Source organism: Oncorhynchus clarkii, chromosome 12 (genome assembly GCF_045791955.1).
Source record: "Oncorhynchus clarkii lewisi isolate Uvic-CL-2024 chromosome 12, UVic_Ocla_1.0, whole genome shotgun sequence".
NCBI classification, from domain to species: Eukaryota; Metazoa; Chordata; class Actinopteri; order Salmoniformes; family Salmonidae; genus Oncorhynchus; species Oncorhynchus clarkii.
This window is the reverse complement of record NC_092158.1, coordinates 91,187,025-91,204,790: the sequence shown is the minus strand read 5'-3', so window position 1 is coordinate 91,204,790 and position 17,766 is coordinate 91,187,025. Positions and strand designations below refer to the sequence as shown.

The 17,766-nt window shown below is 41.0% G+C and overlaps 1 protein-coding gene across 1 annotated transcript in view; it reads left to right on the top strand.

The window, feature by feature from the left end:
• Window positions 1–17,450, top strand: part of LOC139421644 (WD repeat domain phosphoinositide-interacting protein 1-like) — a 32,885-nt gene extending 15,435 nt beyond the window's left edge. Inside the window, exons 8-15 of the mRNA XM_071172725.1 lie at window positions 3,993–4,100; window positions 5,521–5,599; window positions 5,986–6,071; window positions 7,701–7,808; window positions 11,600–11,739; window positions 12,087–12,187; window positions 16,155–16,228; window positions 16,295–17,450. Of these exons, the coding sequence (XP_071028826.1) occupies window positions 3,993–4,100; window positions 5,521–5,599; window positions 5,986–6,071; window positions 7,701–7,808; window positions 11,600–11,739; window positions 12,087–12,187; window positions 16,155–16,205 (673 nt within the window). The 3' untranslated portion in view covers window positions 16,206–16,228; window positions 16,295–17,450. The remainder of the gene's footprint in view (window positions 1–3,992; window positions 4,101–5,520; window positions 5,600–5,985; window positions 6,072–7,700; window positions 7,809–11,599; window positions 11,740–12,086; window positions 12,188–16,154; window positions 16,229–16,294) is intronic.
• The last annotated feature ends 316 nt before the right edge of the window (window positions 17,451–17,766 follow it).

Below are 17,766 nucleotides of genomic sequence, written 5' to 3'. Positions count from 1 at the left end.
TAATGAACAGGACTAACAGAACACATTAAACACACCTAATGAACAGGACTAACAGAACACATTAAACACACCTAATGAACAGGACTAACAGAACACATTAAACACACCTAATGAACAGGACTAACAGAACACATTAAACACACCTAATGAACAGGACTAACAGAACACATTAAACACACCTAATGAACAGGACTATCAGAACACATTAAACACACCTAATGAACAGGACTAACAGAACGCATTAAACACACCTAATGAACAGGACTACCAGAACACATTAAACACACCTAATGAACAGGACTAACAGAACACATTAAACACACCTAATGAACAGGACTAACAGAAAACACACCTAATGAACAGGACTAACTGAACACATAAAACACACCTAATGAACAGGACTAACAGAACACATTAAACACACCTAATGAACAGGACTAACAGAACACATTAAACACACCTAATGAACAGGACTAACAGAACGCATTAAACACACCTAATGAACAGGACTAACAGAACACTTTAAACACACCTAATGAACAGGACTAACAGAACACATTAAACACACCTAATGAACAGGACTAACAGAAAACACACCTAATGAACAGGACTAACTGAACACATAAAACACACCTAATGAACAGGACTAACAGAACACATTAAACACACCTAATGAACAGGACTAACAGAACACATTAAACACACCTAATGAACAGGACTAACAGAACACATTAAACACACCTAATGAACAGAACTAACAGAAAACACACCTAATGAACAGGACTAACTGAACACATAAAACACACCTAATGAACGGGACTAAAAGAACACATTAAACACACCTAATGAACAGGACTAACAGAAAACACACCTAATGAACAGGACTAACTGAACACATAAAACACACCTAATGAACAGGACTAACAGAACGCATTAAACACACCTAATGAACAGGACTAACAGAACACATTAAACACACCTAATGAACAGGACTAACAGAACACATTAAACACACCTAATGAACAGGACTAACAGAAAACACACCTAATGAACAGGACTAACTGAACACATAAAACACACCTAATGAACAGGACTAACAGAACACATTAAACACACCTAATGAACAGGACTAACAGAACACATTAAACACACCTAATGAACAGGACTAACAGAACACATTAAACACACCTAATGAACAGGACTATCAGAACACATTAAACACACCTAATGAACAGGACTAACAGAACGCATTAAACACACCTAATGAACAGGACTAACAGAACACATTAAACACACCTAATGAACAGGACTAACAGAACACATTAAACACACCTAATGAACAGGACTAACAGAAAACACACCTAATGAACAGGACTAACTGAACACATAAAACACACCTAATGAACAGGACTAACAGAACACATTAAACACACCTAATGAACAGGACTAACAGAACACATTAAACACACCTAATGAACAGGACTAACAGAACACATTAAACACACCTAATGAACAGAACTAACAGAAAACACACCTAATGAACAGGACTAACTGAACACATAAAACACACCTAATGAACGGGACTAAAAGAACACACTAAACACACCTAATGAACAGGACTAACAGAAAACACACCTAATGAACAGGACTAACTGAACACATAAAACACACCTAATGAACAGGACTAACAGAACGCATTAAACACACCTAATGAACAGGACTAACAGAACACATTAAACACACCTAATGAACAGGACTAACAGAACACATTAAACACACCTAATGAACAGGACTAACAGAACACATTAAACACACCTAATGAACAGGACTAACAGAACACATTAAACACACCTAATGAACAGGACTAACAGAACACATTAAACACACCTAATGAACAGGACTAACAGAACACATTAAACACACCTAATGAACAGGACTAACAGAACACATTAAACACACCTAATGAACAGGACTAACAGAACACATTAAACACACCTAATGAACAGGACTAACAGAACGCATTAAACACACCTAATGAACAGGACTCATTATGACAGACTGAAGACAGGTTTATAATAACACATCTCTCATTATGACAGACTGAAGACAGGTTTATAATGACACATCTCTCATTATGACAGACTGAAGACAGGTTTATAATGACACATCTCTCATTATGACAGACTGAAGACAGGTTTATAATGACACATCTCTCATTATGACAGACTGAAGACAGGTTTATAATGACACATCTCTCATTATGACAGACTGAAGACAGGTTTATAATGACACATCTCTCATTATGACAGACTGAAGACAGGTTTATAATGACACATCTCTCATTATGACAGACTGAAGACAGGTTTATAATGACACATCTCTCATTATGACAGACTGAAGACAGGTTTATAATGACACATCTCTCATTATGACAGACTGAAGACAGGTTTATAATGACACATCTCATTATGACATCATTAGAACAGACTGAAGACAGGTTATAATGACACATCTGATTATGACATCATTAGAACAGACTGAAGACAGGTTTATAATGACACATCTCTCATTATGACAGACTGAAGACAGGTTTATAATGACACATCTCTCATTATGACAGACTGAAGACAGGTTTATAATGACACATCTCTCATTATGACAGACTGAAGACAGGTTTATAATGACACATCTCATTATGACAACATTAAAACAGACTGAAGACAGGTTTATAATGACACATCTGATTATGACATCATTAGAACAGACTGAAGACAGGTTTATAATGACACATCTCTCATTATGACAGACTGAAGACAGGTTTATAATGACACATCTCTCATTATGACAGACTGAAGACAGGTTTATAATGACACATCTCTCATTATGACAGACTGAAGACAGGTTTATAATGACACATCTCTCATTATGACAGACTGAAGACAGGTTTATAATGACACATCTCATTATGACATCATTATGACAGACTGAAGACAGGTTTATAATGACACATCTCTCATTATGACAGACTGAAGACAGGTTTATAATGACACATCTCTCATTATGACAGACTGAAGACAGGTTTATAATGACACATCTCATTATGACATCATTAGAACAGACTGAAGACAGGTTTATAATGACACATCTCATTATGACATCATTAGAACAGACTGAATACAGGTTTATAATGACACATCTCATTATGACATCATTAGAACAGACTGAAGACAGGTTTATAATGACACATCTCATTATGACAGACTGAAGACAGGTTTATAATGACACATCTCTCATTATGACATCATTATGACAGACTGAATACAGGTTTATAATGACATCTCTCAGTGTGACATCATTATGACAGACTGAAGACAGGTTTATAATGACACATCTCATTATGACAGACTGAAGACAGGTTTATAATGACACATCTCATTATGACATCATTATGACAGACTGAAGACAGGTTTATAATGACACATCTCATTATGACAGACTGAAGACAGGTTTATAATGACACATCTCTCATTATGACATCATTATGACAGACTGAAGACAGGTTTATAATGACACATCTCATTATGACATCATTAGAACAGACTGAAGACAGGTTTATAATGACACATCTCATTATGACATCATTATGACAGACTGAATACAGGTTTATAATGACACATCTCTCATTATGACAGACTGAAGACAGGTTTATAATGACACATCTCTCAGTGTGTGACAGAGCAGGCAAAGGAAAGGAATGGCCAGCTGAAATGTTAAATGCTTCTTTCATAGCTAGATAACGTCATTTGTGTAATTAAGTTCTTACCAACAGTATGAGTGTAGAAGAGACTTATAATAACTTCCTGTGTGTGTGTGTGTGTGTGTGTGTGTGTGTGTGTGTGTGTGTGTGTGTGTGTGTGTGTGTGTGTGTGTGTGTGTGTGTGTGTGTGTGTGTGTGTGTCTCTCTCTCTCTCTCTCTCTCTCTCTCTCTGCAGGTACGTCAATATCAGTTCCCTGTCCTTCAGTCCTGACGCCCAGTTCCTCTGTGCCTCCAGCAACACTGAGACCGTACACATCTTCAAACTAGAACAGCACGGACCCAGGTACACACACACACACATAGAAGGAGTCATCCACAACCTGGCAAGCCTACATACATCTCTCTCTATCCCCCCACTCTCTCTCTACCCCTTCACTCTCTCTCTGCCCCCCCCCACTCTCTCTCTACCCCCCCACTCTCTACCCCCCTCACTCTCTCTCTACCCCCTATCTCTCTCTACCCCCCCACTCTCTCTACCCCCCCACTCTCGCTCTACCCTCCCACTCTCTCTACCCCCCCACTCTCTCTCTACCCCCCATCTCTCTCTCTCTCTACCCCCCCACTCTCTCTCTACCCCCCTATCTCTCTCTCTCTCTCTACCCCCCCACTCTCTCTCTACCCCCCCTATCTCTCTCTCTACCCCCCTCTCTCTCTCTCTACCCTCCTATCTTTCTCTCTACCCTCCTATCTCTCTCTCTACCCTCCTATCTCTCTCTCTACCCTCCTATCTCTCTCTCTACCCCCCACTCTCTCTCTACCCCCCTATCTCTCTCTCTCTACCCCCCCACTCTCTCTCTACCCCTATCTCTCTCTCTCTCTACCCCCCTATTTCTCTGTCTCTCTCTGTGTATCTCCCTGTCTCTCTCTGTGTATCTCCCTGTCTCTCTCTGTGTATCTCCCTGTCTCTCTCTGTGTATCTCCTTGTCTCTCTCTGTGTATCTCCCTGTCTCTCTCTGTGTATCTCCCTGTCTCTCTATGTGTATATCCCTGTCTCTCTCTGTGTTTCTCCCTGTCTCTCTCTTTGTATCTCCCTGTCTCTCTCTGTGTATCTCCCTGTCTCTCTCTCTGTGTATCTCCCTGTCTCTCTCTGTGTTTCTCCCTGTCTCTCTCTGTGTATCTCCCTGTCTCTCTCTGTGCATATCCCTGTCTCTTTCTGTGTATCTCTCTGTCTCTCTCTGTGTATCTCTCTGTCTCTCTCTGTGTCTCTCCCTGTCTCTCTAACCCTGTATCTCCCTGTCTCTCTCTGTGTATCTCCCTGTCTCTCTCTGTGTCTCTCCCTGTCTCTCTCTGTGTATCTCCCTGTCTCTCTCTGTGTATCTCCTTGTCTCTCTCTGTGTATCTCCCTGTCTCTCTCTGTGTATCTCCCTGTCTCTCTCTGTGTCTCTCCCTGTCTCTCTAACCCTGTATCTCCCTGTCTCTCTCTGTGTATCTCCCTGTATCTCTCTGTGTATCTCTCTGTCTCTCTCTGTGTATCTCTCTGTCTCTCTCTGTGTCTCTCCCTGTCTCTCTAACCCTGTATCTCCCTGTCTCTCTCTGTGTATCTCCCTGTGTCTCTCTAACCCTGTATCTCCCTGTCTCTCTCCGTGTCTCTCCCTGTCTCTCTCTGTGTCTCTCCCTGTCTCTCTCTCTGTGTATCTCCCTGTCTCTCTCCCTGTCTCTCTCTGTGTATCTCCCTGTCTCTCTCCCTGTCTCTCTCTGTGTAGTGGAGAGGAGGAGTGTCCTACCTGGGGATCCTACGTAGGGAAGATGTTCTCTGCAGCCAGCAGCTACCTCCCAGCCCAGGTGTCTTGTCTTACTGGCCTTTTCTCTCGTTTATATATATATATATATATATATTCTCTCGTTTATATATATATATATATATATTCTCTCGTTTATATATATATATATATTCTCTCGTTTATATATATATATATATATATTCTCTCGTTTATATATATATATATATATATATTCTCTCGTTTATATATATATATATATATTCTCTCGTTTATATATATATATTTATATTCTCATGTTCATATATTATGCTTCTTCTAATTCAATACTATTTCAAATATTTGTTTACTTGCTGAACTGAGAGTAGATCTCGTAAGTAGCATGACATTGTACTGTATACACTAGGCTGTATCCTATCGTATGACTGTAAACTTTGATTGCCGTTTGAGGTGTCTGGCGTGATGAGTCAGGAAAGAGCCTTCGCCACTGTACGCCTCCTAGTGGCCGGGCAGAGGAACGTCTGTACCCTCGCCACGTGAGTTTCCCTGTCTGTGTATTTTTGTGTTTAGGGATTGTGGGTGTATGGTGTGTGTGTACTGTATAGGGAGTTGGTGTGTTTTTTTTTTGTCTCCGTAGGTTTTGGTCTATTTGTTATACACAGTAGTAGAAAGTAGTACACAGTAGTACACAGTAGTAGACAGTAGTAGACAGCAGTACACAGTGGTAGACAGTGGTAGACAGTAGTACACAGTAGTACACAGTAGTACGCAGTAGTAGACATTAGTACACAGTAGTACACAGTAGTAGACAGTAGTAGACAGTAGTATACAGTAGTAGACAGTGGTAGACAATAGTACACAGTAGTACACAGTAGTACACAGTGGTAGACAGTAGTACACAGTAGTAGACAGTGGTAGACAGTAGTACACAGTATTAGACAGTGGTAAACAGTAGTACACAGTAGTACACAGTAGTAGACAGTGGTAGACAGTAGTACACAGTAGTAGACAGTAGTAAACAGTGGTAGACAGTGGTAAACAGTAGTACACAGTAGTACACAGTAGTAGACAGTGGTAGACAGTAGTACACAGTAGTAGACAATGGTAGACAGTAGTACACAGTGGTAGACAGTAGTACACAGTAGTAGACAGTAGTACACAGTAGTACACAGTAGTACAGAGTAGTAGACAGTAATACACAGTAGTAGACTGTAGTACACAGTAATACACAGTAGTAGACTGTAGTACACAGTAGTAGACTGTAGTAGACTGTAGTAGACAGTAGTAGACTGTAGTAGACAGTAGTAGACAGTAGTAGACTGTAGTAGACTAGTAGACTGTAGTACACAGTAGTAGACTGTAGTAGACAGTAGTAGACAGTAGTAGACTGTAGTAGACTAGTAGACTGTAGTACACAGTAGTAGACAGTAGTAGACAGTAGTAGACTGTAGTAGACTAGTAGACTGTAGTACACAGTAGTAGACTGTAGTACACAGTAGTAGACTGTAGTACACAGTAGTAGACTGTAGTAGACAGTAGTAGACAGTAGTAGACTGTAGTACACAGTAGTAGACTGTAGTAGACAGTAGTAGACAGTAGTAGACTGTAGTAGACTAGTAGACTGTAGTACACAGTAGTAGACTGTAGTAGACTGTAGTAGACTGTAGTAGACAGTAGTAGACTGTAGTACACAGTAGTAGACTGTAGTACACAGTAGTAGACAGTAGTAGACAGTAGTAGACTGTAGTACACAGTAATACACAGTAGTAGACTGTAGTACACAGTAGTAGACTGTAATACACAGTAGTAGACTGTAGTACACAGTAGTAGACTGTAGTACGCAGTAGTAGACTGTAGTACACAGTAGTAGACTGTAGTACACAGTAGTAGACTGTAGTAGACTGTAGTACACAGTAATACACAGTAGTAGACAGTAGTAGACTGTAGTACACAGTAGTAGACTGTAGTACACAGTAGTACACAGTAATACACAGTAATACACAGTAGTAGACAGTAGTAGACTGAATTACACAGTTTAAAAGACTATATCGTAGATCATCCTGACCTGATCCTAGAGTGATGGCCATAAATGATAGTGTTGTTTGTCCTGTTCCACTGGGTGTGAGGGTGTCATGGCTGGCTGTGTCCCTGTGTCTGTCTGTCAGGATCCAGAAGCTCCCTCGTCTGCTGGTGGCTTCCTCCGACGGACAGCTGTTCATCTATAACGTCGATCCCCAGGATGGAGGAGAGTGCGTCCTGGCTCAGAAACACAGGTGAGAGGTCATCTCAGGTCAGAGGTCAATCGAGGTCAGAAGCCTTTACAGCTGCTTTGCTAATCAAACAAACTGCTGAAAGTGACATCCTGAAAACCGTATTTATGATGTCATCTGGAACTTATTCAATACCAGACCTAGTATTTATGATGTCATCTGTAACTTATTCAATACCAGACCTAGTATTTATGATGTCATCTGGAACTTATTCAATACCAGACCTAGTATTTATGATGTCATCTGGAACTTATTCAATACCAGACCTAGTATTTATGATGTCATCTGGAACTTATTCAATACCAGACCTAGTATTTATGATGTCATCTGGAACTTATTCAATACCAGACCTAGTATTTATGATGTCATCTGGAACTTATTCAATACCAGACCTAGCATTTATGATGTCATCTGGAACTTATTCAATACCAGACCTAGTATTTATGATGTCATCTGGAACTTATTCAATACCAGACCTAGTATTTATGATGTCATCTGGAACTTATTCAATACCAGACCTAGTATTTATGATGTCATCTGGAACTTATTCAATACCAGACCTAGTATTTATGATGTCATCTGGAACTTATTCAAAACCAGACCTAGTATTTATGATGTCATCTGGAACTTATTCAATACCAGACCTAGCATTTATGATGTCATCTGGAACTTATTCAATACCAGACCTAGTATTTATGATGTCATCTGGAACTTATTCAATACCAGACCTAGTATTTATGATGTCATCTGGAACTTATTCAATACCAGACCTAGTATTTATGATGTCATCTGGAACTTATTCAATACCAGACCTAGTATTTATGATGTCATATGCAACTTATTCAATACCAGACCTAGTATTTATGATGTCATCTGGAACTTATTCAATACCAGACCTAGTATTTATGATGTCATCTGCAACTTATTCAATACCAGACCTAGTATTTATGATGTCATATGCAACTTATTCAATACCAGACCTAGTATTTATGATGTCATCTGGAACTTATTCAATACCAGACCTAGTATTTATGATGTCATCTGGAACTTATTCAATACCAGACCTAGTATTTATGATGTCATCTGGAACTTATTCAATACCAGACCTAGTATTTATGATGTCATCTGGAACTTATTCAATACCAGACCTAGTATTTATGATGTCATCTGCAACTTATTCAATACCAGACCTAGTATTTATGATGTCATATGCAACTTATTCAATACCAGACCTAGTATTTATGATGTCATCTGCAACTTATTCAATACCAGACCTAGTATTTATGATGTCATCTGGAACTTATTCAATACCAGACCTAGTATTTATGATGTCATCTGGAACTTATTCAATACCAGACCTAGTATTTATGATGTCATCTGGAACTTATTCAATACCAGACCTAGTATTTATGATGTCATCTGGAACTTATTCAATACCAGACCTAGTATTTATGATGTCATCTGGAACTTAATCAATACCAGACCTAGTATTTATGACGTCATCTGGAACTTATTCAATACCAGACCTAGTATTTATGACGTCATCTGGAACTTATTCAATACCAGACCTAGTATTTATGACGTCATCTGGAACTTATTCAATACCAGACCTAGTATTTATGACGTCATCTGGAACTTATTCAATACCAGACCTAGTATTTATGACGTCATCTGGAACTTATTCAATACCAGACCTAGTATTTATGACGTCATCTGGAACTTATTCAATACCAGACCTAGTATTTATGACGTCATCTGGAACTTATTCAATACCAGACCTAGTATTTATGATGTCATCTGGAACTTAATCAATACCAGACCTAGTATTTATGACGTCATCTGGAACTTATTCAATACCAGACCTAGTATTTATGACGTCATCTGGAACTTATTCAATACCAGACCTAGTATTTATGACGTCATCTGGAACTTATTCAATACCAGACCTAGTATTTATGACGTCATCTGGAACTTATTCAATACCAGACCTAGTATTTATGACGTCATCTGGAACTTATTCAATACCAGCCCTAGTATTTATGATGTCATCTGGAACTTATTCAATACCAGACCTAGTATTTATGATGTCATCTGCAACTTATTCAATACCAGACCTAGTATTTATGATGTCATCTGGAACTTATTCAATACCAGACCTAGTATTTATGATGTCATCTGGAACTTAATCAATACCAGACCTAGTATTTATGACGTCATCTGGAACTTATTCAATACCAGACCTAGTATTTATGACGTCATCTGGAACTTATTCAATACCAGACCTAGTATTTATGACGTCATCTGGAACTTATTCAATACCAGACCTAGTATTTATGACGTCATCTGGAACTTATTCAATACCAGACCTAGTATTTATGACGTCATCTGGAACTTATTCAATACCAGACCTAGTATTTATGACGTCATCTGGAACTTATTCAATACCAGACCTAGTATTTATGACGTCATCTGGAACTTATTCAATACCAGACCTAGTATTTATGACATCATCTGGAACTTATTCAATACCAGACCTAGTATTTATGATGTCATCTGGAACTTAATCAATACCAGACCTAGTATTTATGACGTCATCTGGAACTTATTCAATACCAGACCTAGTATTTATGACGTCATCTGGAACTTAATCAATACCAGACCTAGTATTTATGACGTCATCTGGAACTTATTCAATACCAGACCTAGTATTTATGACGTCATCTGGAACTTATTCAATACCAGACCTAGTATTTATGACGTCATCTGGAACTTATTCAATACCAGACCTAGTATTTATGATGTCATCTGGAACTTATTCAATACCAGACCTAGTATTTATGATGTCATCTGCAACTTATTCAATACCAGACCTAGTATTTATGATGTCATCTGGAACTTATTCAATACCAGACCTAGTATTTATGATGTCATCTGGAACTTATTCAATACCAGACCTAGTATTTATGATGTCATCTGCAACTTATTCAATACCAGACCTAGTATTTATGATGTCATCTGCAACTTATTCAATACCAGACCTAGCATTTATGATGTCATCTGGAACTTATTCAATACCAGACCTAGCATTTATGATGTCATCTGGAACTTATTCAATACCAGACCTAGCATTTATGATGTCATCTGCAACTTATTCAATACCAGACCTAGTATTTATGATGTCATCTGGAACTTATTCAATACCAGACCTAGTATTTATGATGTCATCTGGAACTTATTCAATACCAGACCTAGTATTTATGATGTCATCTGGAACTTATTCAATACCAGACCTAGTATTTATGATGTCATCTGGAACTTATTCAATACCAGACCTAGTATTTATGATGTCATCTGGAACTTATTTAATACCAGACCTAGTATTTATGATGTCATCTGGAACTTATTCAATACCAGACCTAGTATTTATGATGTCATCTGGAACTTATTCAATACCAGACCTAGTATTTATGCTTTATTGCTAGGGGAAACATATGTTTACATTGCCAAAGCAAGTGAAATAGATAATAAACTAAAGTGAAATTAACAACAAAAAAATGTACAGTAAACATTACACTCACAAGTTTCAAAAGAATAAAGACATTTCAAATCTCATATCATGTCTATATAGAGTGGTGTAATGATGTGCAAATAGTTAAAGTACAAAAGGGAAAATAAATAAACAGAAATATAGGTTGTATTTACAATGGTGTTTGTTCTTCACTGGTTGCCCTTTTCTTGGGGCAACAGGTCACAAATCTTGCTGCTCTCTCGCTGATTTTCTCTCTATCTCTCAGATTGTTTGGTGAGGATGAGGACAAGGAGGAAGGGGTGGAGTCAGAAGGGTCAGAGGTCACGGTGCCCGTCCAGGCATGTCCATCATACGCCGCCACTGTTGCCATACCAGCCACCGGTCCAGTCACTACCACGCTCACAGGTGTGTGTGTGTGTGTGTGTGTGTGTGTGTGAGATAAATATTGTGTGTGTGTGAGAGAGCGATTGTGTGAGAGAGTGAGGAAGACAGAGAGAAAGAGAGATTTGTGTTGTATCTGAAAGGGTGTGTGTGTGTGTGTGTGTGTGTGTGTGTGTGTGTGTGTGTGAGAGAGAGAGAGAGAGAGAGAGAGAGAGAGAGAGAGATACATATTGTGTGTGTGTGAGAGAGTGAGGAAGACAGAGAGAAAGAGAGATTTGTGTTGTATCTGAAAGGGTGTGTGTGTGTGTGATACATTTGTGTGTGTGTGTATATAACTTTACCTGTAACCCCTCTCCTCCTCTCCACCCCAGGTTACTCTGAGGATGGTGGGGCTAAGAAGGGAGAGGTGATCCCAGAACATGAGTTTGCCGCTGGTCCCGTCTGTCTGGATGATGAGAACGAGTTTCCTCCAGTGAGCAACCAGCAACTCTCCTAGCCTGGTTCTAGACAGAAACAGTAGGCTATAGGACCTAGCCTGGTCCTATACAGAAACAGTAGTCATGCTAACTCTCCTAGCCTGGTCCTATACAGAAACAGTAGTCATGCTAACTCTCCTAGCCTGGTCCTATACAGAAACAGTAGTCATGCTAACTCTCCTAGCCTGGTCCTATACAGAAACAGTAGTCATGCTAACTCTCCTAGCCTGGTCCTATACAGAGACAGTAGTCATGCTAACTCTCCTAGCCTGGTCCTATACAGAAACAGTAGTCATGCTAACTCTCCTAGCCTGGTCCTAGACAGAAACAGTAGTCATGCTAACTCTCCTAGCATGGTCCTATACAGAAACAGTAGTCATGCTAACTCTCCTAGCCTGGTCCTATACAGAAACAGTAGTCATGCTAACTCTCCTAGCCTGGTCCTATACAGAAACAGTAGTCATGCTAACTCTCCTAGCCTGGTCCTAGACAGAAACAGTAGTCATGCTAACTCTCCTAGCCTGGTCCTATACAGAAACAGTAGTCATGCTAACTCTCCTAGCCTGGTCCTATACAGAGACAGTAGTCATGCTAACTCTCCTAGCCTGGTCCTAGACAGAAACAGTAGTCATGCTAACTCTCCTAGCCTGGTCCTATACAGAAACAGTAGTCATGCTAACTCTCCTAGCCTGGTCCTATACAGAAACATTAAGTCATGCTAACTCTCCTAGCCTGGTCCTATACAGAAACAGTAGTCATTCTAACTCTCCTAGCCTGGTCCTATACAGAAACAGTAGTCATGCTAACTCTCCTAGCCTGGTCCTATACAGAAACAGTAGTCATGCTAACTCTCCTAGCCTGGTCCTATACAGAGACAGTAGTCATGCTAACTCTCCTAGCCTGGTCCTAGACAGAAACAGTAGTCATGCTAACTCTCCTAGCCTGGTCCTATAGAGAGACAGTAGTCATGCTAACTCTCCTAGCCTGGTCCTATAGAGAGACAGTAGTCATGCTAACTCTCCTAGCCTGGTCTTATATAGAAACAGTAGCCTGGCTAGCTAGCCAGAGACTGAGAGAAGCAGAGTTTGGCCAAAGCGAGACATTTGAACCTGGAAACACATTAGACAAAGGGAAAGGGTGCACCCTACTGCCTTCAGAAACTACAGGACAGCTCCTCGATCGTGGTGAGCAGCAGCAGTAGTGCTTCTGGGATACTGAGTCTGGAAGGCCATCAGTAGGATCAGAGGAGCACATGTAAAGAGTTGACCCTACTGTCTTTATATTCCACTCAGGTGCTAGCCGGGTTCCATTTAGAAACATAGGAACTATAGTACTAGCCTAGTCCCCTTCCTTAACCCCTACCCTACTACAAACTAGTCCCCTTCCTTAACCCCTACCCTACTACAAACTAGTCCCCTTCCTTAACCCCTACCCTCCCACAAACTAGTCCCCTTCCTTAACCCTTACCCTCCCACAAACTAGTCCCCTTCCATAACCCCTACCCTCCCACAAACTAGACCCCTTCCTTAACCCCTACCCTACTACAAACTAGACCCCTTCCTTAACCCCTACCCTACTACAAACTAGTCCCCTTCCTTAACCCCTACCCTCCCACAAACTAGTCCCCTTCCTTAACCCCTACCCTACTACACACTAGTCCCCTTCCTTAACCCCTACCCTCCCACAAACTAGTCCCCTTCCTTAACCCCTACCCTCCCACAAACTAGTCCCCTTCTTTAACCCCTACCCTACTACAAACTAGTCTCCTTCCCCTCCTGCAGACTAGTCCCCTTCCCTACCCCCTACTCTCCTACAGACTAGTCCCCTTCCCTAACCCCTACTCTCCTACAAACTAGTCCCCTTCCCCTCCTACAGACTAGTCCCCTTCCCTAACCCCTACTCTCCTACAAACTAGTTCCCTTCCCTACCCCTTATAACATTGGCCCAGTTAGCAAGGCCTCCACACTAACTCCTACAAAACATTGGGTTTAAATCCTACAGTATACACCAAGAGAACAAAACATTAGGAACATCTTCCCAACATTGAGTTTAACCAGGTCTCCTCCCCTTCATCTACACTGATTTGAAGTGGATTCAACAAGTGACATCAATAAGGGATCATATCTTTCACCTGGATTCCCCTGGTCAGTCTGTGTCGTGGAAAGAGCAGGTGTTCCTAATGTTTTGTTCAGTCAGTGTATATATACAGTAGGTTTTATAAGAAGTGTTTTAATGCTGACGGTTGCAATGGGTTTCACTCTGTGAATAACGGAATTACTTCAATACATAATTCCTCAGTTTAATGTGATTTTATAAGTGTTACCTTCTTATTATGACGTGTATAATGAATCAAATGGGGGTTTGAAAGAACCGTTCAGATGTTTCGGCCGGGATTAAATTAGATCCTGGGTGATAGGCAGGAAATGTTCCCGCGTTCGCGGAGATTCCATTTACAGGAAAACTCAATCGGATATTGCCTTTAAAAGTCACAATGCAGATAACCCGCGATCAGATTGAATCCTAGTTGCATGTGGCCAGTTCTGTTCGTGTAATTGTTATATTAATCCACTAGGGGGTACTGTTGTCCCCGTGTGAGTTCCTATTGTTCAGTGTAACCTGTAAGCAAGTAGAAGTCGCTCCTAAGCACTGATCTAGGATCAGCATACTCCTGGCCAGTCCTGAACTTTACTATATGAAGGTTAAGCGCAATACCGGTCCTAGATCAGTGCATGAAGAGAAGATTCTATGTTGCTTTATTGGGTGTAGAGAGAGCCCATGATTCTCAATGTCTCTCCTCGGGGACGTTTCACAATGTTGTTGTAGCCCTGAACTAGCGCCTGATTTATAGTAGTCAAGTGCTCGTTGACCGGTTGTAGCATCAGGTGTGCTAGTTCTGGAACAGTTCAAATACATGGACAGGCTTGGGGGTTGCCGAGGAGAGGTTGTGATAATACATGGACAGGCTGGGGGTTGTCGAGGAGAGGTTGTGATAATACATAGACAGGCTGGGGGTTGCCGAGGAGAGGTTGTGATAATACATGGACAGGCTGGGGGTTGTCGAGGAGAGGTTGTGATAATACATGGACAGGCTGGTGGTTGCGAGGAGAGGTTGTGATAATACATGGACAGGCTGGGGGTTGTCGAGGAGAGGTTGGGAAAAGGCTGCCTTTGTGATGCCCTACTAGTTTCTATGTCCTATTGAAATGAATGTCAACCTGTAGTTCTGTCACATTCTCTGAGAAGGGGAGCCGTGACCACGTGACCACGTGACCATACTACAATAACGATGTTGTTTTAAAACGTCTTGGCATGACTGTGTGTTTTATAAGGAATAAGGAGGTCTGTTTTAAACCTCTGTCTAGTCTGTCCCATGTGTCTGGTCCTAGAAAAACCTTGTCTAAGAGCATTAATCATTGAATTTATCTTAGTGGAGTGTTTTCTAAAACATCCCCCCCCCCCCTTGATGTTGATATTGGTAAAGGTGGACGTCTTTAGTCTGTCTCTCAGAGTCGGGGTCAATTCCATTTCCATTCAGTCAGTTCAGGAATTACATTGAATTGACTGAGGTTCGCGTCCCAAATGTCACCCTATTCCCTATATAGTGCACTACTTTTGACTAGAGCCCTATGGCCAATGGCACCCTATTCCCTATATAGTGCACTACTTTTGACTAGAGCCCTGTGGCCAATGGCACCCTATTCCCTATATAGTGCACTACTTTTGACTAGAGCCCTATGGCACCCTATTCCCTATATAGTGCACTACTTTTGACCCTGGTAGTTCACCATATAGGAAATAGGGCTCTGGTTAAAAGTAGTGCACTATATAGGGAATAGGGTGCCATTTGGGCCTGATATGATATGGAAGGAACCTTAACCCTGTTGTCTCTATTCTAACAAGACTATGACCAAAAACCATTCAACCTGACCCCTGACCCCGGCCTGTTTTGGTGTTTTTTGGTAGATAAATTGGTGCCGCGACGGAACTCGAGGTGGCCAGGGGCGTCGTCTGTGAGGGAAGGACAGGAGGACAGACAGGTGTCTGTGGTACACGTTAGAACACACTGACACCTGGTCTGGAACCACAGGCGGGAGGACAGACAGACAGACAGGTGTCTGTGGTACACGTTAGAACACACTGACACCTGGTCTGGAACCACAGGACTTCCAGGGGAACCGTTACCCAGAGAGAGAGTCAGATAGAGAGGAACAGGAAAAGAGGGGGAAAAGATTCTCATTTTCGGTTGCTAAGTTATTTTTTTGAATTAAGTGATTTAAAAATAAATAAATAATAATGATTTCTAACTGGGAGAGGGGGGGGGGGCAGGACTGGGTGTTTGTGAACCGGTGTGTTACAGTCCTGGGTCAAATATATAATGTCAAACACTCAAATACCATTATGTCCTAAAAGGCACCCTATTCCCTATTTAGTGCACTACTTTTGACAAGGCCCATAGGGCTCTGATCAAATGTAATGCACTATATAGGGAATATAGTGCAATTTGGTGCACAGTCCAGAGCTGTGCTTAGTTTAGTTCAGTGGTTCTCAACCCAGGGGTACTAGGAGAGGGTACTAGAGGGGGTACTAGAGAAGACTCATGAGACCATAGGCCTACTGGTCAAAATGCACATGAAGGGGGTACTTCAGGGGTACTCTGGGCAGAGCGAAATTTAGTTGGTGGCACACTAACCAAAAAAAAAAAAAAAAAAAGAAGTTGGGTTTAGTGTTTCCTGTAAAATGGAACCAATGAAACCGATTTGAATATTCCCAAGAGGACAAACTCCAAACTAAATCAAGGTCACAGAGGCTCTGACTCAGAGGGCACCTTGGTAGAGCAGTGGAAGTATTAGAGACCATGTGTGTGATCCGTCTGTGGTGTGATAAGACTCTCCTGTACCACGTGCATGACTGACATGTCGCAAATATAACCACGTTTTTTTTTTATAGCTACATACATTACTTGACAAAAAAAATATTTTATAATAGAATAATTAAATTGTTTAATTATAGCATCATCATAACTTTTACGTTTGTTATTATTATTATTATTAACATTATGGTATTTAATCGTAAAGGAGATTAACAGTTTTTATGATGTTTATTTTGTTTTAAATCTGTGTATTTGGATGCATTGATACTTACTAAATGTTTACATGTACACCTATTGGACACGAACCAGCAGGTCGTTTTCTATGTACGTCCCGATGATATCATTTGTAAAAGTGCGACGTTTTGCAGATTGCACGAGACCAAAAAAAAGGAAACTACACAGAAACAAACAAATAAAGAAGTTGACTGAAGTAGGAATGGAATTATGCAAATCGCCTGACTGGAGTGGTTATTTATCTTTAATGGGGGAGGGAGAGGAGAGGGGAGGGGAGGAGGGGGGGGGAGGGGAGAGGAGAGGGAGAGGAGAGGGGGGGGGGAGGGGAGAGGAGAGGGAGAGGAGAGGGGAGGACATTTTGGGGGGGAGAGGAGAGGAGGGAGGGAGTGGGTTGGAGAGGAGAGAGGAGAGGAGGGGAGGGGAGAGGGGAGGGGGGGGGGGAGGGGAGAGGGAGAGGAGAGGGGAGGACAT